The sequence below is a fragment of the Anabrus simplex genome, chromosome 7 (assembly GCF_040414725.1).
Source record: "Anabrus simplex isolate iqAnaSimp1 chromosome 7, ASM4041472v1, whole genome shotgun sequence".
Classification (NCBI taxonomy): Eukaryota; Metazoa; Arthropoda; class Insecta; order Orthoptera; family Tettigoniidae; genus Anabrus; species Anabrus simplex.
This window is the reverse complement of record NC_090271.1, coordinates 180,611,802-180,638,031: the sequence shown is the minus strand read 5'-3', so window position 1 is coordinate 180,638,031 and position 26,230 is coordinate 180,611,802. Positions and strand designations below refer to the sequence as shown.

At 38.6% G+C, this 26,230-nt stretch overlaps 1 protein-coding gene across 1 annotated transcript in view; it reads left to right on the top strand.

Moving 5' to 3' along the window:
• The window catches only part of LOC136877771 (tubulin glycylase 3A-like), a 165,754-nt gene that overhangs the window by 51,919 nt on the left and 87,605 nt on the right, over positions 1 to 26,230 (top strand). The window contains exon 5 of the mRNA XM_067151977.2: positions 19,998 to 20,189. Within this exon, the coding sequence (XP_067008078.2) occupies positions 19,998 to 20,189 (192 nt within the window). The remainder of the gene's footprint in view (positions 1 to 19,997; positions 20,190 to 26,230) is intronic.

The following is a 26,230-nucleotide window of genomic DNA, read 5'->3' as shown; positions in this document are numbered from 1 at the left end:
TTTTTGGAAAAATAGATCTCAGAGAATTAGAGTAGGCAAAGCTTTATCTGACCCTGTAATAATTAAGAGGGGAATTCCTCAAGGCAGTATTATTGGACCTTTTATGTTTTCATATATATATAAATGATATGAGTAAAGGGGTGGAATCGGAGGTAAGCCTTTTTGCGGATTATGTTATTCTGTATAGAGTAATAAATATGTTACAAGATTGTGAGCAACTGCAACGTGACCTCGATAATGTTGTGATATGGACAGCAGGCAATGGTATGTTGATAAACGGGCTTAAAAGTCAGGTTGTGAGTTTCACAAATAGGAAAAGTCCTCTCAGTTTTAATTATTGCATTGATGGGGTGAATGTTCCTTTTGAGGATCATTGTAAGTACCGTATCTAGGTGTTAATGTAAGGAAAGATCTTCATTGGGGTAATCACATAAATGGGATTGTAAATAAAGGGTACAGATCTCTGCACATGGTTATGAGGGTGTTTAGGGGTTGTAGTAAGGATGTAAAGGAGAGGACATATAAGTCTCTGGTAAGACCCCAACTGGAGTATTGTTCCAGTGTATGGGACCCTCACCAGTATTACCTGATTCAAGAACTGGAAAAAATCCAAAGAAAAGCAGCCCGATTTGTTCTGGGTGATTTCCGACAAAAGAGTAGCGTTACAAAAATGTTGCAAAGTTTGGGCTGGGAAGAATTGGCAGAAAGAAGACGAGCTGCTCAACTAAGTGGTATGTTCCGAGCTGTTTAAGTGGCGTTTATAAAAGTAGGAAAGATCACAATATGAAGATAAAGTTGGAATTCAAGAGAACACACTGGGGCAAATATTCAGTTATAGGAAGGGGAGTTAGGGATTGGAATAACTTACCAAGGTAGATGTTCAATAAATTTCCAATTTCTTTGAAATCATTTAGGAAAAGGCTAGGAAAACAACAGATAGCGAATCTGCCACCTGGACGACTGCCCTAAATGCAGATCAGTATTTATTGATTGATAAAGTGCAACAAAAGACTGATAGGATAGAAACTAGCTGAATATGAAGAGAAAAGTGTGTAGCAGAAAAAACAGAAGAACTGAGAAAAATGTATGTGTTGTGTCTGTTGGTTTTCTCACAGAAAGTGTTATGTAGATTTGTTAATAAATAAAACCTCTTTTTGTTTAATTACTTGATATGCATAATAAGAAGTATTATATACTCAGAAAGACAAAGTTGACATTCTGAACAATTTCCAAGTAGATGTTGCATAATCTGTTTCCGAGTCTTTCGATTTGAAAAGCCATTGCTTTAAGCTTCCGATTGGAATTGCTTGATGATCAGCAGGGAACAGATTTATATGTAAATACATATCTCTTTAGGAAGCTAAAATAATTATATTTTGCATTATCTTTGCGAATCATGACATGTGGAGTTGAAAAATGGAGTATTCATTTTCCATATTTTTCCATATTTTGGAGTTTAGCACATATGTTCCATATTATTCGTCATTAAAATCACTAAAGTCCATATTTCAGCTAAAAAGTATTAAATTATATTAAATTAGCAGTTCTCTCAATAATGGAGAAATAAATTAAAAATCTATATTTGAAAAATTAATATTTTAACTGGTGTGCAGGTTATTATCACGCCTGTCCACATCTGGGCTGATAAAATAAGCTGATAAGCAGTGCGAAGAAAGAGAGAGCTTGAGCCCGGAAATGGTGGAGATCAGCCAGTCAGTACCGTGACTATCTGAATCACACTTACGGCACTGATAAGCTGCATTACATAACATCGACTGTGTTTGTGCCATAATTTCGTAACTAGGGAAATCTCATTCATTGACAATGTGCTAGTGGTTTCCGGATTAGTTCATAATTCACGCATTCCCTTTGATTGCTTCATAACTCCATCTAGTTCACTAACAGCCATTCACAGTTTGAATTAGCAGTGAGACGGATCATAGTGTTCTTGTACGTTCAGTGTGTGCAGTTGTATATTGATATTCATTGAAGACATTAACGTTGTTACAATATGCCTAAAGTAGCTCAGTCAACCAGTTTAAAATTGAAAAGTTACATATCAGAATTTAAAGAAGATGGTTTATCAACTGACAGTAAGATATTATTTTGTAACTTGTGTCATTGTACAGTGACATCTACTCAAAGGTTCCTTGTGCAACAGTATGTTTCAATCAGTAAACACCAGGCTAACAAACAATGAGATTCCAAGCAGAGACAGTTGTTTCTGACACAACCAGCAACTTCCAGTGTAACGTCCGAGTTCAGCACCGATCCCTGCCGAGCTCTCATCTCTGCTGACATACCTCTCTTCAAACTGACTAATCAGTGCTTCAGGGAATTCATCGAGAAATATACTAAACGATCCATCCCAGATGAGTCAACGTTCAGAAAAATGTACTGTTCAGCCATATACAATGAAACTGTTTGGAAGATAAGGCAAGAGATTAAAGATGGTCCAATTTGGGTTTCCATTGATGAGACAACAGACAAAGAAGGCAGGATAATTGGCAATGTAACAATTGATTTGTTAAGCGAAGGTTATTGTAAACGGATTCTCTTACACTGTGATGTTCTAGAAAAGTGCGATAACAAAACTATAGCAAAACTGTTCATTGAGGCTATGGGTATCCTCTGGCCACAGGGCGTTAAGTATGATAAAATGTTACTTTTTATTGGCGATTATTCTCTGATAAAAGCCAGAGAAGCATTATGTGTTGTATATCCTAAAATGACTCATTTACCATGTGTAGCACATGCCTTTCATCGTATGGCAGAAGTGGTAAGAGGCAGTTACCCCAAAGTAGATTTATTGATTTCCTCAGTGAAAAAAGTTTTTCTCAAAGCCCACAGAAGAGTTCATCTTTTGAAAGAAATGTACCCAGAGATTCCATTGCCATCTAAGCCAATTCTAACTAGGTGGGGTATGTGGCTGCAAGCGGTTGAATATTATGTTGAATATATAGACTGTATTAAGAATGTTCTGCTTGCCATGACATGGACTCTGAAGATGCAGTCTCAATTGAACCCGCGAAAACAGTTGTCTGCAATACAAGTGTGAAAAATGACTTATGTTACATTCAGCATAATTTTTCATGCATCACAAAAACACTGAAAAGTCTCCAAAACTCACATCTCTCACTTTCTGAAAGTTGTGAAATTGTGAATAAAACTGTGGAACAACTAAATCGTGGTACAGGTAAAGTTGCAGATGTAGCAAACATGAAGATGGCCACTGTACTTTCAAAGAACCCTGGATATGAAGAAATGACAAAGGTTGCTGCAATACTGTGTGGAGATTTAAGTGTAAAATCAACAATGGATTTAACCCCAGCAGTTATTGTGTAGTTGAATTATGCCCCCATTACCTCTTCCAATGTCGAACGCAGCTTCAGTCAATATAAATCTGTCCTTAGAGATTATACCGGGAGGTACAACTCTACGCTGCACATTTAAATCTTGCGCCTAAAAGAACTCCTCTTCTGGAGAAATCTTGAACTGGAAACTACACCTTCTTAAAATGTTACTCAGAAGATGTCACTACAGAAATCTAATGAAATTTTGTTATTTTGAAGTTTCATGTACTGTATGAAATTCTACGTGTTTTGTTTACCATTTAGTTGGGGCTTTCTTCAACAGAGGTCACTGCTAAAAAAACTATGATCATGCACCCTGGTGCGAAGTGGAAGAACTTTGATTTGAAGAAGTTTTAAATTCCTAAGTTCTTTTTTTACTAAATTATGTTCATTCATTTTTGGGTTGGCAATATTGATCTTTTTTTTCCGTCTGTTTTGAATTTAGCCAATCATGAATTTCTGTAATTAATTTTCCGCCTATCACAGGCTTCTTCCTCGATTCTGAGTGTCACTTTTGATGTTAACCAATAAAGTGAGAGGTTGTGGCTGGTTTGTTCATGAAAGGTCTCGAACTTTCCCCGAGGGTTTATAAACTGCAGATTTTCACGTCTCTTGGCCATTTAATCATCATCTAACTCAGTCTGTGTCAAGCGGGAGGCAGGAGGCACCTCTTTCATCAGGCAGCAGTTCTTCAGCAAGGTAATGGCCAATTAACATCTTTATTTCTTGCTGGCTCTGCAATTTAACCATAGGGAGAGGTCCAAAACCTTAACTATATAACCTACTTTTCTGTAAATGTAACTTCTGCCGGCTTTTGTAATAACTTCATAAAACTTTAACTGTAAATCGGGGATAGAGAGTGATGTCCCCTCTCGAGCTCCCCTTCATATTGGTTTGAGGTGACTACGTTTTGAAACTGGTTTTCTTCCTTTCCATAATGTCTTAAATTTTCTTTCGTATATGAGTCACTTCCATAGTTTGGGAATAGCCCCTGTTTCATCGGCCTAGTGCCCCTTAGGTTTTTACAATGCATATTTAGGAGTGCAAGTACATGCCTCAATTTGTGTTCTGGGCCATTTACTTAACCTTTTCTTTTCCGCTACGGCCCAATAGGTTGGGTACTAGACACCCCTGTTTCAAATTTGTAAGTTGTGCCTTGATGGCAAGTGATTGTAATTTTCTGATATCGCCTTGAATAGGCTTGGAAAATGGACAGCACGTTAGCTCTATTTCAAGTGTTGTAAAGAGCCTCTAGGAGGCTTGATATTGTAAATTACGGAGCTAGTGCTCCATTGTATTAGGGGATTTCTGCCCTTGTAAAATTGTGCTCTTTTGTAAATTTGAGCTGAGTGCTTAAGAATTGTGAAGCGAAGGGCTGGAAGCCCTAATTACTAAACAGTCACTAAACTTTTGGATTTTGTTGCTTTGTCTAAACTTTCTCATGGTACCTGATATGTCATTGTTATCTCACTAAGTGAGAATTTGTTAACTTGTTGCTTTTTGAAAATAATATAACCTTCCACTTCAGTTTAATTTCTTTCTTCAAAATCAAAAATCAAAAAATCTTTATTTGCAAATGAGGTGTCTACCTTGGTGGCAAATGGTACACTAAAATACATTATTGTCAAGCACTAAATATTAGATTAACAAGAGAATAAAATTTTCCTATAATACAATATTATATAATTTACGCTAACAATTTTTTCTATTAAACACACAGCTCATCCTTAATAAATTTACATTGTTTACAAAATTCTACTTATAATATCTCCTGTACTACTTACAAATATAGTCAACTGATATACAGTATGTGGAATTACTTCAAATGATACTGTACAACTGGTATAAGATTAAAATTTACATTGCATTTGTTTACTTTTTCTTTTCTTTACCCATTCTGAAACCTAAGTAGCATAATGACCTGCTGCGTCTTAACAAGAGCCCCTTTTGCCACCACTTTTCAGAGTTCCTGAAGGGCCTTCACAGCTACCATAGCGGTCCCAGGGCCCTCAAAGTCCCCACTGTACTTCACCCCTACAGGCAGTCCCCTACTTTGGCTGTCCAAACTCCTTAGACCAGGGGATGGAATTAATTTATTCACACACATTTTTTATTTACATTAACCTGCACTGGTCGAATGCCTTCTAACATTTCATTTATTTTCTCTGTTGCTGTTTATTCTCTTTTTTAATATCTGTACAGATTTTGGAAAAGGAACAAACAATAACCCTGGTAAACTGTTCCACTCCTTCACACCCTTCCCAATTAATGAATATTTACCCCAATCGCTTCGGCTAAAATTCCTTCTAATTTTATATTTGTAGTCAGTCCTGCCGATATAATTATTTTCCAACTGAAGCCTCTCACGGATATCTCCCCATGCTTCTTCTCCTGTATAGGCTCTATATAATCCTATAAGTCTAGTTTTCTCCCTTCTCTTACTTAAAGTTTCCCACCCTAGTTCCTTTAACATTTCTGACACACTACTCTTTCTCCTGAAATCCCCTGTTACAAATCTTGCTGCTTTTCTCTGCACACTATTTCTTTTATTAGGTATTCTTGGTGAGGATCCCAAACACTGTTTGCATATTCCAATAATGGATGAACCATATTCAAGTAACTTTTCTCTTTTAATTCTTCATTGCATCCTTTAAGTAGCTTCATTATGACATGTAACGATCTGTATGCTTTCCCAACAATGTCATCCACATGACCCTTCCAGTGCAGATTACTTTCAAATCTTACACATAAGTATTTGCACTTGCCATCTTTTGGGATAACTACCTCATCCAAAGTATATTCAAATTCAGTTTTAAAACTCCTGTTTGTAAATGTTGTAACAGTTGATTTGCCCCCATTAACCTTCATGTTATTCTCTTCAACCCATTGTTGGATACTTTCAAGGTCCCATTGTAATCATGAACAATCCTCAATGGTATTTATTTCCCTATAAACAATTATGTCATCTGCATACAATCTTATTTTTGATGTTATATTGTTCCCTAAATCATTTACGTATATTAAGAAAAGTAACGGACCGATTATACTACCCTGTGCAATTCCTTTCCAAACTTTCTCTTCCTGCGATACGTTATATCCTACTTTGACTTTCTGAACCCTTGAATTCAGAAATGCTTTCACCCAATGTGTAACCCTTACGATCAATCCTATTCCCTCCAATTTCTTTAATAATATTCCATGTTCCACTCTATCAAAGGCTTTGGAAAGATCTATGGCTGTGCAATCTAACTGGCCTCCTGAATCCAATTGATCTGAATAATATTCCATGTTCCACTCTATCAAAGGGTTGGAAAGATCTATGGCTGTGCAGTCTAACTGGCCTCCTGAATCCAGTTGATCTAATATGTCCTGCTGAAATCCAACCAGTTGTGCCTCACAAGAAAATTTCTTTCTAAATCAATCAATCAATCAATCAATCAATCAATCAATCAATCAATCAATCAATCAATCAATCAATCAATCAATCAATCAATCAATCAATCAATCAATCAATCAATCAATCAATCAATCAATCAATCAATCAATCAATCAATCAATCAATCAATCAATCAATCAATCAATCCTGATCTGCATTTAGGGCAGTCGCCCAGGTGGCAGAATCCCTATCTGTTGCTTTCCTTGCCTTTCCCGAAATGATTTCAAAGAAATTGGAAATTTATTGAACATCTCCCTTGGTATGTTATTCCAATCCCTAGCTCCCCTTCCTATAAATGAATATTTGCCTCAGTTTGTCCTCTTGAATTCTAACTTTATCTTCATATTGTGCTCTTTCCTATATTTATAAACGCCATTCAAACTTATTCGTCTACTAATGTCATTCCACGCCATCTCTCCGCTGACAGCTCGGAACATACCACTTAGTCGAGCAGCTCGTCTTCTTTCTCTCAATTCTTCCCAACCCAAACATTGCAACATTTTTGTGACGCTACTCTTTTGTCGGAAATCACCCAGAACAAATCGAGCTGTTTTTCTTTGGATTTTTTCCAGTTCTTGAATCAGGTAATCCTGGTGAGGGTCCCATACACTGGAACCATACTCTAGTTGGAGTCTTACCAAAGACTTATATGCACCCTCCTTTACATCCTTACTGCAACCCCTAAACACCCTCATAACCATGTGCAGAGATCGGTACCCTTTATTTACAATCCCATTTATGTGATTACCCCAATGAAGATCTTTCCTTATATTAACACCTAGATACAGTACTTACAATGATCCCTAAAAGGAACTTTCACCCCATCAACGCAGTAATTAAAACTGAAAGTACTTTTCCTATTTGTGAAACTCATAACCTGACTTTTAACCCCGTTTATCAACATACCATTGCCTGATGTCCATCTCACAACATTTTCGAGGTCACGTTGCAGTTGCTCACAATCTTGTAACTTATTTATCACTCTATAGAGAATAACATCATCCGCAAAAAGCCTTACCTCCGATTCCACTCCTTTACTCATATTATTTATATATATAAGAAAACATAAAGGTCCGATAACACTGCCCTGAGGAACTCCCCTCTCAACTATTACAGGGTCAGACAAAGCTTCACCTACTCTAACTCTCTGAGATCTATTTTCTAGAAATATAGCAACCCATTCAGTCACTCTTTTGTCTAGTCCAATTGCACTCATTTTTGCCAGTAGTCTCCCATGATCCACCCTATCAAATGCTTTAGACAGGTCAATCGCGATACAGTCCATTTGACCTCCAGAATCCAAGATATCTGCTATATCTTGCTGGAATCCTACAAGTTGAGCTTCAGTGGAATAACCTTTCCTAAAACTGAATTGCCTTCTATTGAACCAGTTATTAATTTTGCAAACATGTCTAATATAATCAGAAAGAATGCCTTCCCAAAACTTACATACAATGCATGTCAAACTTACTGGCCTGTAATTTTCAGCTTTATGTCTATCACCCTTTCCTTTATACACAGGGGCTACTATAGCAACTCTCCATTCATCTGGTATAGCTCCTCCGACCAAACAATAATCAAATAAGTACTTCAGATATGGTACTATATCCCAACACATTGTCTTTAGTATATCCCCAGAAATCTGATCAATTCCAGCCGCTTTTCTAGGTTTCAACTTTTGTATCTTATTATAAATGTCATTGTTATCATATGTAAATTTTATTACTTCTTTGGCCTTAGTCACCTCCTCTATCTCGACATTATCCTTGTAACCAACAATCTTTACATACTGCTGACTGAATACTTCTGCCTTTTGAAGATCCTCACATACACACTCCCCTTGTTCATTAATTATTCCTGGAATGTCCTTCTTGGAACCTGTTTCTGCCTTAAAATACCTATACATACCCTTCCATTTTTCACTAAAATTTGTATGACTGCCAATTATGCTTGCCATCATGTTATCCTTAGCTGCCTTCTTTGCTAGATTCAGTTTTCTAGTAAGTTCCTTCAATTTCTTCTTACTTCCACAGCCATTTCTAACTCTATTTCTTTCCAGTCTGCACCTCCTTCTTAGTCTCTTTATTTCTCTATTATAATAAGGTGGGTCTTTGCCATTCCTTACCACCTTCAAAGGTACAAACCTGTTTTCGCATTCCTCAACAATTTCTTTAAACCCATCCCAGAGTCTGTTTACATTTTTATTTACCATTTTCCACTGATCATAGTTACTTTTTAGAAACTGCCTCATGCCTGCTTTATCAGCCATACGGTACTGCCTAACAGTCTTACTTTTAAGACCTTCCTTTCTATCACATTTATTTTTAACTACCACAAAAACAGCTTCATGATCACTAATACCATCTATTACTTCAGTTTCCCTATAGAGCTCATCTGGTTTTATCAGCACCACATCCAGGATATTTTTCCCTCTGGTTGGTTCCATCACTTTCTGAATCAGCTGTCCTTCGCATATTAACTTATTTGCCATTTGTTGGTCATGCTTCCTGTTGTTCGCATTTCCTTCCCAATTTACATCTGGCAAATTCAGATCTCCCACTACAATCACATTTCTTCCCTTGTCGTTTCCCACATAGCTGACTATCCTATCAAATAATTCTGAATCTGCGTCAGTGCTACCCTTTCCTGATCTGTACACTCCAAATATATCCATACTGGCTCCTCATGAACCAATTTTTATCATCACATATCCCTCTGATGTACTTTGATATTAAACTCTCCAGTATTTTACAAACTATACTGGTCAGGCTGTTTGGTCTGTAGTTCTCTGGTTTTCTTTTATCATCCTTTCCTTTATAAATTGGTATTATTATAGATTCCTTCCATTCCTTTGGTATTACACTATTATTTATGACATAGTCAAAGAGAAATTTTAAATAAGGCACTATGTACCACCCCATTGTCTTTATTACCTCACCAGTAATTTGATCACTTCCTGCTGCTTTTCCTTACTAAAGCAGTTGGATTTCTCTGAAAATATCTTCATTTGTAAATGAGAAGCTTCTTGTTTCCCTCTGTGTCTCTCCCTCTGTATCTTCTGTTTCGGTTTCCAACTCCTGACAATCATCTACTGAATCTCTGAATTCCCTACTAAAGAGGTTTGCTTTCTCAGTATCTGTTAAATAGTGTTCACCCCCTTCTCCCACCATTGTAGGAATTTGGATTCGTTTTCCTTTTTGATTCCTGATATATGAATACAGCTTTTTCCATTTCCCTTTGTGGTCATTACGCTCTTGAAGAATGCCATTCATATAATTCTCTTTTGCTTTCTTTTTCACTCTATTCAGTTCCCTCATTAGCTGTTTTCTACTTTCTCTACTCCCCCTACCTTCTTTGATTTTCCTGTTTACTATTCTACATTTTCTTTTTAATTTTCTTGTTTCCCTTGTATAATAAACAGTGTCTGAGGTCATTTTACCCTTCTTAACAGGTACAAATCTCTTCTCTCCTTCCCAAACGATTCCTTTGAATTTAGCCCAAAGTGTATCCACATTACTCCCTTCACTTATCCAACAACTGAATTATGATTTGAGGTACGTCCCAAATTCATCAACTTTAGTTTTTCTGTACAATTTCTTGTCTTGTGTGACCCTCTTATTAAGCCTTTTTGGTACCAGTCCTACATCCATTATTACAGCCTTATGGTCACCTATTCCTTTAATTACCTCAGTTTTATCAACAATTTCCCATGGTTTAACCAAGAATACATCTAGTAAGTTATTGAGACGAGTTGGTTCTTGTACTACTTGTGTAAATCCTCCCTCCCAAATTAACTTATTTGCCAGTTTCTGTTCATGGGCTTCACTTGCAGCTCCATTCCATTCAACCTCAGGCAAGTTTAGATCTCCCCCAATTATTTACCATATCATTATTATTGTTTTTATAAGTATAATCTATTATTTTCTCAAATATTTCCATGTCTCTTTCCTCTCTTCCAGGCCTGTATGTTCCTATAATTCCCACCTCCTTCATATTATCACAAACTAATTTTATCCCTAATATTTCATCCCTTTCATCAGTAAACCATTCATGTGAACAATAAGTTTCCTTCACCAGAATAAACACCCCCCCTCCCTCCCTTTTTATCTCCTCGGTCTCTATGATAGACTGTGTACCCTTCTGGAAATACTTCTCTATTACCCACCCTTTCTCTCAACCATGATTCCACTCCTATCACCACATCAGTCTCATAAAATTCCATCAATGTACCGAATTTTAATTGTTTATTTACTACACTCTGACAGTTTACCATACTTGACATAGTAGTTAGACCCATTCACCCCAGCACCTTCTTTCACCTCTGCTGTTCCATGGGTAGCCCCGTAACAGAGATAATAGGAGAAGATTCACTTTCCAGCACTTAAAAGAACATTTTGTAATCCATTGTTTTGGTAACAGAGAATGAAAGATTGTGTGTTCTTCAAATATATTAAAATGAGAAGTGCAACATTATGTTGCATGTAGATCTATGAGTACTATGTTTAGCTTCTTTAAACTTTGAATTAAATAGAAATTAATGTTATAGGTGTAATTTTAAGTCCATATATATTTCCATATTTCAATAAAAATAACTAAATATATATGTACATATTTCAGTAATTATTAGTACATATAAATCCATTCCCTGATAATCGGGATTGAGATGCCAAGTGACTGGTTCTTTCGGACCATTTTAATAGAACTGTCGAATTTGTTGACGGTTGATACCAGGTTTGACTCCCATTGTACCTCAATTGTAATTGTGTCCCATGGTACCCATTTTCAGATTTGCAATCTAACCATGAAGTGGCTGAGGGTCAGCTGGTGAGAGCTAAGATGCACTGATTCAATAATGTATTTGAAGATTACAATTCAGTATGTCGTGAGTAGTTGAGGCTTAACCCTTTGCCCTCGAATATTTTCCTAGCCATAATGTCTCCCAACTTGTAATTATTTCAGTCAGTTTTTGCCATACTGGGTGATGAATTATGAAACACTTATTTACATATTTACAACAACTTTGTACAGGTTCAAAATGCAAAAATGTTGTACACAAAGACATAAGAAAGACACAGATAATTGTTTGCCCACATTTTCATCAAAATTTCTGGAGGATGTAATACTTTTTGAAGCACAGTCCTGGGTAAAGTCCTGGTTGCTGCGCACAGATTTCACAGAACTGAACCGTTTCTTGCCTCCCCTGCGCAACTTTCCTATTGCTGCAAACCTTGCAGTCCTTCATTTTTCCTTTGGGATGGGGATAAAGGAGATGCAGCTTGCCATTTAGTCGCACTGTTGTGGATGGCCTGCCCTTTATTGTTGTCACAATTTATGTGTGAAGGGGTACGAGCTCACTTAGTGGTTAGAAACATCAACTCCCCCCACCCCCATGTACTAATTACAAAGGGCTCTAGGAAAGTTTTGCAATATGCAACAATGGTTGGCTGGACACCCCTGTTATAGTGAGGGATGAAAAGAGGGGTGAAAACCAGTCTAGAAAACAGCAGCTACAATTTTGCTTGTGGATTAACCGTTGACCACTGCCAGTGACTCCTGTGCTGGGGAAAGACTGTCCACATCGGACAACAATTTTCCGCTGGTACAAAGAGTTCCAGAGAGGAAATTTTGGGGTTGAAGAAGATCCTCGTTCTGGGCAACCGTCTGAATCAGTGACTGAAAAAAACATTGAAGCTGTGAGGAAAATGTTGCAGCTAGAGAGGCAGTTGACATATCGGCAGGTAGAAGAGACCGCCCACATCCCTGCACCAGCTGTTCATTCAGTTCTACACGACCATCTCCATGTTAGAAAGGTTTGTTCCCTTTGGGTGCCCCATTCACTTTCAGAGGAACAAAGGGCACATCGAGTGAAATCGTAATGAGAAATGCTAAAAAAGTTTGAAAATGGGACTTCGCATGAACATCAGTAGCATTGTTACAGGTGATAAAACTTGGCTTTATTATTACAATGTCCCAGAACAAGGTGTGGCTGTCCGAAGATGAGGGTACTCCTGTGACTGTGCGAAAGTCAGGGTCAGTGAAGAAAAGGATGATTGCAGTATTCTTCACTAAACGGGGCATCCTGACACGGGTTGTGCTAGAAACACAAAGGACAATTACTGCAAAGTGGTACGGTGAGACTTGTCTGCCTCAGGTCATCCAGGCTCTCAAGTAGCTCCGTCCAAGGTCACGGCTCAACACTTGGCTCTTGCATCACGACAATGCTCCAGCACATCGTGCTAATGTAACAATGGATTTTCTTGCCAGGTCAGGGTTGACTGTGCTTGATCACCCTCCATAGAGTCCTGATCTTGCCCCATGTGACTTTGCACTCTTCCCAGAAGTGAAGCTGAAGCTGAAAGGGCAGCGTTTTGCATCCGACAAGAAGCTTCTGGCAGCATGGGATCAAGAGTGTGAAAATGTAACTGAAGAAAAGTGGCAGAGTTGGTTCAGTGACTGGTTTCGACGTATGGAAAAGTGTATTGAGTGTGGTGGAAATTATTTTGAAAAAGACTAATGTGTTCACTCATATTGCAAAACTATCCTAGTGCCCTTTGTATAACCACATACAACAACTGGTTTATCGACAACTTCCTCAATTCCTCTCCTCATTTTCCTCTTCACCACCTGAGTGGAATTGTCATAGAATGTCGACAGCATGGCAATAATTCTCTTGTCCCTCCAAACTACACATGAGATGTCATCTTTTCTCACTGCTACTATGTCATTCTGCTTCATTTTCTCTGTGGCTTCTTTTTTTTTACCTGGGGAGGTAGGCCTTTCCTGTTGACCATTATAGTGCCTGCAATGTGGACTTCCAGTTTCAATAGTTCAGTTGCTAATTCGTAACTAGTATAAAACTGGTCCGTGAAGACGTGAAAACCAGTTTGATTGGTAGCCTGCAATATTTTTGTCATCAAATGAATAAGTTCTTGTATTGTTACTGCATCATAATAAGGTTCCATTACACACACATACCCAGTAACAGAGTCAAAAAGTACATAAATACAAAGTCCCCAATTGGTTGGCTTTTGCTTGTTGCAGAATTTGAAAACAATACAGCCCTTGAAACCTACAGTGCTTTCGTCAACATTCAAGTTTTGCCCTAAGATGGAAAATTCCCTGAATTTCATATCCAAGTATGACACTATGTTTTTTACTTTAGAGCCCCTTGATTATGGTCCTACCTGGTCAGTCTGAGGGGAGGAGAGAGTTCTTCTACTGTGACATCTTTCAGTGAACACCATATAGACCGCTTCTGAAGTGGAGTGTTTCTCTGAATTTTTAGTTTCGCGTATTCGTTAATCTCATTTGTAATGGAGGTTAGTACCTGGTCTGTAAAAAATAATTAACAGTACTGTAATCTGTAACAGGCCTATTGCCATGGCTTACAAATCCACTTGCTGAACTAAAAGGGAATTTAGGCAGGCCTACATCACCTGTAGTTCACGATCTCAAAGCAGAGTAGGAATTTTGTACACACCGGTGCAGTCTGGGTTACGGTAACATATTATCACCTCCCCCCAACATCAGATGCATGGCTGTCATTATTATTATCATTCAGATCACTTTCTGAAACATTACTTTCATCACTTGCCTCAAAAAGTTTATCACTTTTGTGGTCACTGTCTGTAAATTCAGTCGAAATTGTAGCCAATATTTCATTCTCCGTGAAGCCGGGCGTTGCTATTTTCCCATGATCGCTTTCCATTGAGCATATACATCACCAAGGAAACAGAGTAATATTGTCTTCACATTCAAAAAGTTATTGTCTGAAATTCATTCTCACAGTACCCAGAAGATAGAAGCACTCATTGAATAATAAATAGAAATCGTAATGTACTTCACAGAGTAGTTACGTGACACAAAACTCACTACTTGCCCCATCCAGTGGTGATGATGGTTTTCCATCTCTTGGACTGTTTGGAGCAAGGATTGAATCTCGTTAAACTGTTACCTAAAATTTTGCTGCAATTTCAAGAGAAAAGAGTGGCAGTCTCAACCAACATTGAAAAAGCCTTTCTACAGATTACAATACGTCCAGAAGATCAGGACTATCTGAAATTCCTGTGGTGAAACCATGAAAGCAATTTGGTAACACTGAGGCACTCCCACATAGTTTTTGGAGTAACCTGTAGTCTCTTTCTCCCGGCAGCAGTCCTTGATCACTATATCAGTGAATGTATTGAAGATTGTCCTGTAGAAGATATTGCAAGGTTGAAAAGGTTCAAGATAGGATTTTATGATGAGGATTTAGTAATGAGTTCAGATGCAAGTATCAGCAGTTGCTTTCTACAACTGGTATGGCTATTCTCCGGACCACCTTTTGAGCAGACTAAAGCGGAAGCGACGTCACTCTCTCGTCACACTCTCCATGGTTGCCAAATGAGCTGGCGCGCGATTCAAAGTTGTACTACACCACTATAATACAGCACAGCTCACGGATTGAACCTCGAATTAATTTAAAATAATTAATACATTAACGTATGCGTGTTAGAATCCCATACAGTTTTTTAACGGATTACATCTTCAAACAATTAATTTACTGAATTACATTTTAAATGTGAAAACCTACAATCTTTTTTCCAGTCAATGAACGGACCAGGGATGGAATAAATGAAGCCCCATCTTGCGCTGAGGATAGGAATTGAGCCGGTTGCAGAAGCCTGTCTCACTCCTCTGGGGCAATGATTAATGACTGACAAATGAAATTAAATGATACTGAATAGATGCTAGAATGAAAGATGACAGGGAAAACTGGAGTACCCGGAGAAAAACCTGTCCTGCCTCCACTTTGTCCAGCACAAATCTCATATGGAGTGACCGGGATTTGAACCACGGAACCCAGCACTGAGAGGCCGACGTACTGCCACCTGAGCCACGGAGGCTTTCACAATTTTAATGTACTAACTACAATTTCATGCTTAAAGCATTGCGAACCAATTCTTTTGACATATATAGTAAGTATTACATTCAATAAATTATTACCATTATTATTATCAATATATATAATATTTTATTATTTATAATTCATATTATTATCTAAATATATGGCCTGATTCCTGATTGAAATGAGCTGCTACTCATAGGCGATTTATGAATAAGCGAGAGAAGTTAGGATTATATACTCGTACTGGAATTAACTTGAAACTGACAGATGAAGTTGGGGATCCAGGCGAAAACCTGTGCCACCTCCACTTTGTCCAGCACAATTTCAATAAATTAGTTATTACAAATATATTTTTATGAAATATTATTACATATTATTATTATTATTATTATTATTATTATTATTATTATTATTATTATTATTATTATTATTATTATTATTATTATTATTGTATGTATGTTTAGTCCTCAGCCCGAAGGCTGGTTGGATACTCAACAGCTCCGCCATCAGCTGTCATAGATGGCCTAGGCATCACTGAAGAGGCGTACTAGGGAAATGAGGAGTGAGATAGTTTCCCGTTGCTTTCCTCACTGAGCCAGAAGTTGCTATTACATATCAATCAGCCAAGCCCACTGAAATGCATGCACCAACCGACCCTACGAGCAATATTTTCACACCATTCATAGCAGGGACTGGCTGCAGAAGGAATGGCATTACTAGCATCGCTCATACCTCAGTCACTTTCATTTTGTCAAAGCCAAGGATAAAGCTGAGACAGATCAATGAAAGTAACAAGATTGCTCTAGCCCATACCAGAGAAGACACAGTGCACTGTAAACACTAAGTCCCGCCAGCAAAGGCATTATTATTATTATTATTATTATTATTATTATTATTATTATTATTATTATTATTATTATTATTATTATTATTATTATTATTATTATTATTATTCTCACCAGACGTAAAACTCTTGCGTTTCTTCTTCAACTGATAACAGTCTGGTGAATTTTTGTTCGGATCCATTGCACAATAATATCTAATAATGAGTAAGAAGAAACCTACAAACATACAAGAGACTACAAGAATTATGAATTAGCACACAATACGCACATACACTGTTTTTGTAAAAGCGAAGCACACTGATAAAATTCTCTCACTGCTGTTTTAAACAGGCTATGATTGGAACTGCACCCACATGTTCAGGACATCCACTGAGTGAGTAAGTATGGCAGCTCCGCATTGACTGCACCATTGCCAAAACTTGCTCTGAGTAGCGCACCCCCCTTGCTCCCTCACCCACCGTGTGACAACACCATAGGCGCTGCCCCTGTCACCCACGCCAACCCCTGGTCTATACACTCACTTCCACTTTAGTCTGCTCAAAAGGTGGTCCGGAGAATAGAGCAAGTTTCAGTCTCTGGGAGTTTTCAGGTGGTTCTCCTAAAATGGAATTTTAAGTGTGACATGCTCAGCCTAAATATCTGTTGGTGGGAGAAAGCTACTCAGGCATGCTCTCTCACAAAGAGGAATATTCACTCTATGACTCCAAGAATATTCAGTCTAATTGGCTTTAATGGACCTGTAACTTTGAACCTGAAGCTGATGTTGCAGAGCGTATGGGAGAAGAACTTGGAATGAGATGACAGACAAAGAAATAGCTAAGAATTTTAATGTGTGACTCCAACAAGGTCCTCTGTTCAAAGAAATAATCACCCCTCAAATTACTGGGTCATCATACAGTCATTCACTACACCTCTTTATTGATGCAAGTGGTAAGGCTTCTGCTGTGTATGTGTGTTTTTGTCAAAATCAAGAGTTGTAGCATCCAAGGGATTAAAAATGCCACAATGGAGTTGATGAGAGCTACTACTGAAACAAGATTGCTGAAGTCAGTTCAAGATGCCATTAGTTGGTACACTGATCCTGTTTATGTATGGAGTGACTCAAGCACAGTGCTTGCCTGGATCCTACAAGGAGAAGAGTGGTCAGTCTTTATCAGGAATAAGGTTTAGAGTATTGACACAGGGGGTTAAATGGAAGAACATCCCTGGTCCTTTAAATACCACCGATCTTCCTTCTAGAGGAAGCACAACTGAGCATCTCTTCATAAATTCTGGTGAGATGAGCCCTCATAGTTGAGACACAATCATGGCCTCAGTCTTATTGTCTCTAAATTGAGGAAAATGTGATTAGCGAAAGGCTTAAGAAAGGAACTGTCCTCCTCATTATGCCTGAAGACCAACAGCTATTTGCATCTGTACTTTGGCAAGTATGAACAAATTGTTTGTATGGTTGCATACATGCTTTGGTTCAACCACAATGCCCTTTGTTAGAATGAAAGAGAATGGGTTGTCAGTTGGAGAACTTCAACTTATTAAGAGCACACTGTTTGGGGAATCATGCAAGAAGAAGCTTTTCAACCCAGTTGACTGAAAGGGATAATACATATTAATCTACCACTCCGGTTGTGATTCCCAGTGACCACCTGGCTGTATAGTGTTTTGCTTACCATCACCACATAAAGGGAAAGCATGTTGGTACTCAAATGGTGTGTTCAATTTTCAGAGAAAATATGTGGATACTGAAAGGACGTCAAGCAAAATTTGAAGAGGTGAGAAAGTGTGTTGTCTATTACTGTCATGCAAGTATGAATTTTGATGCTGATTCCCTGCCACTCCCACCATCTAGAGTGTTTGAAGCATGTGTGATTGATTATGCCAGCCCTCTCATACTGAAAGGTGGTCAAAAGGTGTAGGCAGGTCTCATATGTAGAGTCTACAAAGCTGTGCATTGGGAGATAGTCACCTCTCAGAGTACTGACTCATTTTTTGTTGGCTCTGTGATGGTTTATTGTACACAGAAGGTGGTCAAGTGTGATCTACAGTTTTAACACAACTTTCTTTCGAGGTGCCGAGAATATTTAATGTCAAGAATTTAATTTTTTGGTCTGTATTGAATCAAAATTTACAGTTACAGAAAAGGATTTATCGCAACAAGACTTGTCAGCCTACAGTGGGAGAAATAGTGTTAATTGGCTCAGACACCGCCAAAAGAATGGACTAGCCACTATCCCCATCTGCTTGTACCAGCAATCATTCTTGCTACTTTCATATTTTTTACAGCTTATGAATAAGATATCTTGAGTCCACCCAGCTTTCACTCCTATACACTCCCATAAAGCAGATCATTGTAAAGATAGTTTTGTCCGAGAACCTACTTCTTTCTTACAGAATACCACTGATTACTACTGCAAGTTCACTGCATTAGTTTTGCTGGATCTTATCTTTTAATAATGCTTAGTGGTATATGTCTGTGGAGTCCTCAGCCCAACTTCTCCACCATCATCTGTCATAGATAGCCTAGGCATCACTGAAGAGGTGTACTAGGAAAATGAAGGGTGAGATAGTTATCTGTTCCTTTCCTTGCCAAGCCAGATGTGTTTTTGCCTATCAGACTGCCAAGCCCACCAACTGACACTTTGAGAGACACCATCACATCATTCATCACAAAGACTGGCTGCACTAAAGACCCAAGGCCAAATTTAGATACCTTAACAATCAATTTTCCTTTTGTGTTAGGGAACAAAATAGGACAAATTTGAAAACATATAGTGTGTCCCGCTCCCAGCAGGGCTGGCAGTTGATACTGTTGGCCTCAGAAACCCAAATTACGTGTAATCTCCACAATGCTATGACCCATGCGCCGTGCGCCAATGATCATCCCACGTTCAGAGTCGGTTAACACGCTTTGTGTTGCCATCTTCACGACACTGGTGTCTATGACAGACTGCTCAGCTATGCTGCAGCTAGTCGCAATGCTGAGGGGTCATACACGGCATATTTTCTAATGGGACACCCCTTCCCTTCACTTTTGACGACTTAGTGTACATTAAAAGAACTTCTCCAGCAATCCTTCAGTAACAATTGCAAGAAATGATACTGACTTCACTAATGTATTTTAACAGTGAATGAGTTACCTATACTATCAATCATTTTAGAAATTACTGTTTTAAGCAGTTAACTCTTGATCTAGGAGTTGTTGATGATGGCCTTTCCAAAATAGTTAAAAATGTAAACTCGTATTCTTGACCTGAGGTAGGAAAAAACTTTTCCTGTACATACCAGCCCTCCTGGCCTTCTTAAATATCTGTCAATACTGAGAATCAAACCGAGACCTCTGAGGATTGCAGCTAATAGTGCTGTTACACTAGGGAGGCAGACTCAAAAATAGTTAATAACGCTACAAGAACGCAGTTTATATACCTTCAAAAGGAAGTAGTTGAAGAGAATTGATTGTACATAATCTTACTTTGTTGCAGATTCCACTTGTAGCTGTACAATTTGCACTGAAGCGCTGCTGTGAATACATCAGTATAAAGTCCCATGAAGATATAGACAAGGATGACATATGCTATACCTGGGATCACCAATGGGACCAGTTTCTTACTTGGTACTATAAGATAGCTCATGAAAATGTTCTTCTGATGGATGCCAAAGATCCACCCATTCAGGTAAGAATTCTTCAAGTCATGAATTTCTGGAATAAATAATTAAAACAACAGTAGCAATAGGGAAGACTTTCTCTACCTTCAGATGATCTCTAGAGAAATTCATTGTACCAATAACAAGTTAAATTTTCGAATACTATAATGCTCTCACCAACAAATCCTTGATTGATATATATGAGAGGGATAAGTAGCCTGCCCCTTACCAGGAAGGCTTGGGTTTGATTCCTGGCCAAGTCAGAGGTCTACTCGGCATATGCAAAAACAGTTGAAGAGTTATCTAGTTGTAAGATAGTGGTGCTGGTGTAGAAAGCCAAGAATAATGGTCGAGAGGATTTATTGCACTAACTACATATTACTGCATAATCATCAGACTGAGAAGTGCTTGCTTGGTAGGTCTGTAGGTCAATGGTTTTAGCTTATCATCGATTAACCAAATTTTGTTGGAGAAATATGTTGTACCGCATAGAATTTCAAAAGGTACAGGTTAATGTCTTAAATTTTAGCTTACATTCCAAAGATGGTGGGTTCAAACCTCACTACTGGCTGCGCTGAAAGTGGTTTTCAATGGTTTCCCATTTTTTACACTAGAAAAATGCGGGGCTATACTTTAATGAGGCCACATTTGCTTCTTTCCCTGTCCTAGCACTTTCCTGACCTATCATTGCCAAAAATCTGTCTGATTTGGTGTGATTTTAAAAACTACTTGAAAAATAAAATAAAAATAATTACATTATTATGGTATACATCTTTATTCCTCTACCTTAAGAGATTTTTGCTAGTGAGTTTACGTTGCACAGACACAGACAGGTCTTATGGTGACGATGGGATAGGCTTAGGAGTTGCAAGGAAGCGGCCGTGGCCTTAATTAAGGTACAGCCCCAGCATTTACCTGGTGTGAAAATGGGAAACCACAGAAAACCATCTTGAGGGCTGCTGACAGTGGGATTTGAACGCACTATCTCCCGGATGCAAGCTCACAGCCACGCACCCCTAACCGCACGGCCAACTCGCCCGGTCATCTTAACAGTAACAAAGGTTACTGCAAACACAGGTGATGGTGATGGTGGTAATTATTTTAAGGGGAAGTACAATAATATAATCATCCTCTGATCAGATAATTGAAAATCTACAATTAACATTCATCGTGACATCACTAACCTACACTCCAGCAGACTCAAATCAAGGAACCCACCCTGATGTACAGCTCAGAGACAACGGTAGAAAATGTTACTTTCATTGACCTGTGGTCATTCTACTGCTGTTCCAGAATTCTGTGGTAAGCCTTCTATCATTGTGAAGGATCCAGGATTATTTCTATATAGAAGGCTATGGGCTAGGCTGGATAGAATTCTGACCAGTCATGGTGTGTGCAAAGATACGCTGACATCTGACTCAACAGACTACCTAAGGAACTTAAATATATGAATTGTGTATATATTTATGTATCTGTGCATTTTGTTGTGTACCTATTAATGTGCCATTCCATGCCATGCACTTAATCAAGAGGAGCAAGAGAATGAAATCAAACTCATTGAAAAATGAGGGTATCAGCAAAGAGCCAGGGGGGAGACGTGTCAGTGAAAGAATCCCTCAGCCTCCTAAACCAAATACCATCAGAGTTAACCAAGGGAGATTGGTTAAGAGACAAAATGAGGAGTCTGACACATGTAAGTGGCAGCAATGCCAGACGCAGCTAGGACCTAATGGTCACCACTCTGTTGACAGCTCTCGAGGGGAGCTGAGAACACAATAGTCTGCTCATACAGGAAGCCACATTAACACATCAGAACCTTCAAAGTATCATCAAAACTGCCAGTCGCTTCCTACCTATCATAAGGAAGGCAACAAATACCATCATCTGTTGCATTCTCTGTGAATCTTGCCATCTCAGGCCTCACGGCATTGAAAATGTCTTCATGCACATGGAAGCATTGCCCATGACCTCTGTGAGTTGGGACATAGAATACGTCCATGGTGTCGTCAGCCGTTGTAACAGTTCTTTTGGAGATACTGAGGTATCAGAATTATATCCCACAGTAAATCTACCAACACAAGGCTGTTTTCTTTGAGCACCTTCAAGTACCACTGGACTAAGCTGGAATTGAACCTGCCAGCGTACCATTGTCTGAGCTACTCAGCCTGGTGTCTCCACTTCGGGAACATAGGTTGGTGACTATAGGGCCCCTATGTGAGTTTAGCGTCACTTCCACTTGGTTATGTCAGTCTCCTCAACCTTCAACTTTCCTATTGGACCCTCCCCTCTTCATCAACTTTTATTTTCCGCCATATCCTTCAGGGTCCTTCACTTTCTTTTGCCAAAACCTTCATTTCTGAAAGGTCAAACCTCTTCTTTTTATCTAGTTGTTCTTCCCCTTAAAACAAATATCACTACCTCTACCACCCATGCAGTGGAGCTTTCAATTTGGGTATCAAATTATAATCATAAGCTGAAATGTTTACAGTGAGTATGAGTAATTTTCATCTTTAATATTGTAAATTGTTCTTAACAGCATTATCATGCAGGATGTGAAGCAGTTTAGGCTGTTTATTCCTGACTGCCATAGGTTATATTGCAAATATCATTTACCGGGCGAGTTGGCCGTGCGGTTAGTGGCGCGCAGCTATGAGCTCACATCCGGGAGATAGTGGCTTCGAATCCCACCGTCGGTAGCCCTGAAGATGGTTTTCCATGGTTTCCCATTTTCACACCAGACAAATGCTGGGGCTGTACCTTAATTAAGGCTACAGCCACTTCCTTCCCATTCCTAGGCCTTTCCTGTCCCATCGTCGCCATAAGACCTATCTGTGTCAGTGTGACGTAAAGCAAAATAGCAGCAAATATCATTTACTGTTTGTCCATAAGGTACAAAGTCACACAAAACTACTACTTCCTTCCTAGATGTTGAATGCTGACATCAGCCTAAACTTCACATGAGACAGATTTCGTGCCTTTGCATGAGGGCACCATTCAATGGGTGATACAAAATGGTACAAAACTACTGTTTCCCTCTTAGATGTCATACGCTAACATCACCTTAATCCTTTGCATTCGTTTGTCGGAGTTCTGACATGTGTTTATTCCAAGAACACACACATTAATGACATCAATTAAACTTTTAGCAGCTCTTAGACACTATCATGTTTGTAAAGTATCAGTTTACGGTCTGTGGAACGTAATTTTTGCAGTCAAGATGAGGGGCCACTAAATGGAGAGCGACACTTCACCTGGGCACATACTTGGCATATTTGGCATATTACAAAGGACTATGCTAAGTGCAATAATAGACAGAACAAAGAAAGGCAAAGGGGAACCCACTTCTTCTTCAAAATATTTGCAGTAAAATTAGGCCTTCATTGACTTTGTTTGCTTCGAGATATTCTATACAGGGCGTAAAAGCAAGCAATGAATGCATACCTACAAACAGACATTTCCATATTTATCTAATCATGTAAAGAACTTAATTTCAGTTTTTGTTCAGTTTTAGCCATAAGAATAGATAGCACTACACCCATTTTTTTCTATAAAAATAAATACGAGTAGAGTTGTGTAACCAGACAAACTCATTCGAGTGCTAAGTGTTAAACTACACATGAGATGGATTTTGATGGACTTTGTGCCTTTGCAGTGATCTTTGATGGTGCCATTCAATTGACAGTATTTCAGCTTGGGTTCATAGTCCCTGTCCTAAGCATCAAAGGCAATGATCTGTTCAACATGTTGTCTCGTTCATGTTCGAACGGTTCCAGGTTCACACAACACATTTTATAATGTATCTTCTTTTGCATTTCAGTGACTAACTTTGTTGGCTGATCTGATACAGTACCCTTGAAATCACTAATCTCTATATATAAAAGGTTAACTCCGATGAGCTGTAATCAATGCCCAGCTAAAACTACGCGACATAAAGGAATGAAATTTTGGGAATAGATGTATATTACAGTATAGGTGCTCACTAAGGGAGGACTTTTGGATATACCATCGCTAAGGGGGTGAAAAGGGGGGGTAAGTGAACTGTTTAAATGAATGCATCTATATCTCGAAAACTTAACAGTTTACAGACGTAAAAATTGATGTTTGGAATATACTTTAATAATAAAGAAACTTTTTTTTCTTTTTCTGAAAATTCCTGTAAGGGGTAGAAAAAAAAAAGTGAAAAAGGGGTGGAATACCTTTTATGATACTTATATCTCAAAAACTGATGTTACAGACGTGAAAATTGGTATTTGGAATCTTCATTAAAAATAAAACAAAACGTATTTTTGTTTGTGGAAAATGCACTTAAGGGGGATTGAAAAGAAGTGAAATAAGGGTTGAAGTATTTTTATTATGATACTTATCAATATAAAGAAAATTGTAACAACTGTGTGTCTGTATGTATGTTGGGTATTCAGCTCAAAGCCTGGTTTGATGTTCTACAGCTCTACCAACAGCTGTTATAGATAGCCTAGGTGTCACTGAAGAGGCATACTAGGGAAATGAGGAGTGAGGTAGTTTCCCGTTGCTTTCCTCACCGAGTCAGAAGTTGCTATCATCAGTCTGCCAAGCCCACTGAAATGCATGCACCAGCAGACCCTATGAGCAATATTTTCACACCATTCATAACAGGGACTGGCTGCATAAGGAACGGTGTTATTAGAATCGCTCATACCTCGGTCACTTTCATATTGTCAAAGCCAAGGATGAGACTGAAACAGGTCAATGAAAGTAACAAATTTATTCTAGCCTATACCAGATGACATAGTGCACTGTAAACATTACATCCTGCCAGCAAAGGCATTGTGTGTCTGTACATTGACTAGTTTGGTGAAATTTTTGTACAGTTATCCGTTTCAGGTGTAATAATGACCATCTGCACATATTTTAGCCATCGTTTCCCAACTCGATTGTATTCCATGGTTCAAATCCCGGTCACTATGTGAGGTTTGTGCTGGACAAAGCAGAGGCAGGACAGGTTTCTCCTGTCATATTTCATTCCAGCAACACCCTCCAATATCATTTCATCTGTAGTTCATTAATCATTGCCCCAGAGGAGTGCGACAGGCTTCGGCAGCCAGCATAATTCTTATCCTTGCCGCTAGATGGGGGCTTCATTCATTCCATTCCTGACCTGGTCGAATGACTGGAAACAAGCTGTGGATTTTCATTTTCCCAACTCGATTGCGAATTCAGTCGGCAAGTCAGCCTGCCGTTATCATCAGAACTCCGCAAATCGCACTTTACATTGGAATCAACGTATGGGGACATCCCCATGCTGTTTCTTGGATAACGCTAAGAGACATTCAATTAAAAAAATCTTTTCACTGAGTGAACTGAAATTTTCTTCGATATCCGTATACAATGTAGAATACCGTAGTAAAGCATGGTCCATTTGCTAGTCTATATATAAAATCTAGCAAGATACCCGTGTTTCACTGTGGTATTATACCAAAATTTATAATTGAATGCTTAATGTTTTATACATAATCCACCGAAATTCACGATCTGACTTGTTTTCTGAGAGAATGCACCAAAATTCGCGAACTGACTCGTTTTCTGAGAGATTACGGGAAAGTTCCTCCCATTTTTCAATCTTTCTTTCCAGAAATCGATTTCATACTTCCTGTGCTAGGTCCAGGTATTCCACTCGGTCAATTGGATCCCTAAATCTTTGCCATCTTTTCCTATAAGCATCTTTAACACAAATCAAACCCATGAGAAGATCTGGCGTGGTGTCGTCTTGGGTGCCTTGGTGGTACTGAACCCGCGGACGGACTGCATTCATAGTCATTACCCGGCCAGGACCAGTTTCCAGCGCAGTCTGCACATTTTGACGACGGTCCAGAATATTATTAACTTATTATTATTATTATTATTATTATTATTATTATTATTATTATTATTATTATTATTATTATTATTATTATTATTATTATTATTATTAATGTTCTAGACCCCGCAGCAAGATGCAAGACCGCTACTTGGCGGTAAATTACATCTGCTGCCATTGTCATTGCTGACAATGTCACCAGCACCATTGTCGCGCGTAGGCAAGTGCGCAGTATTT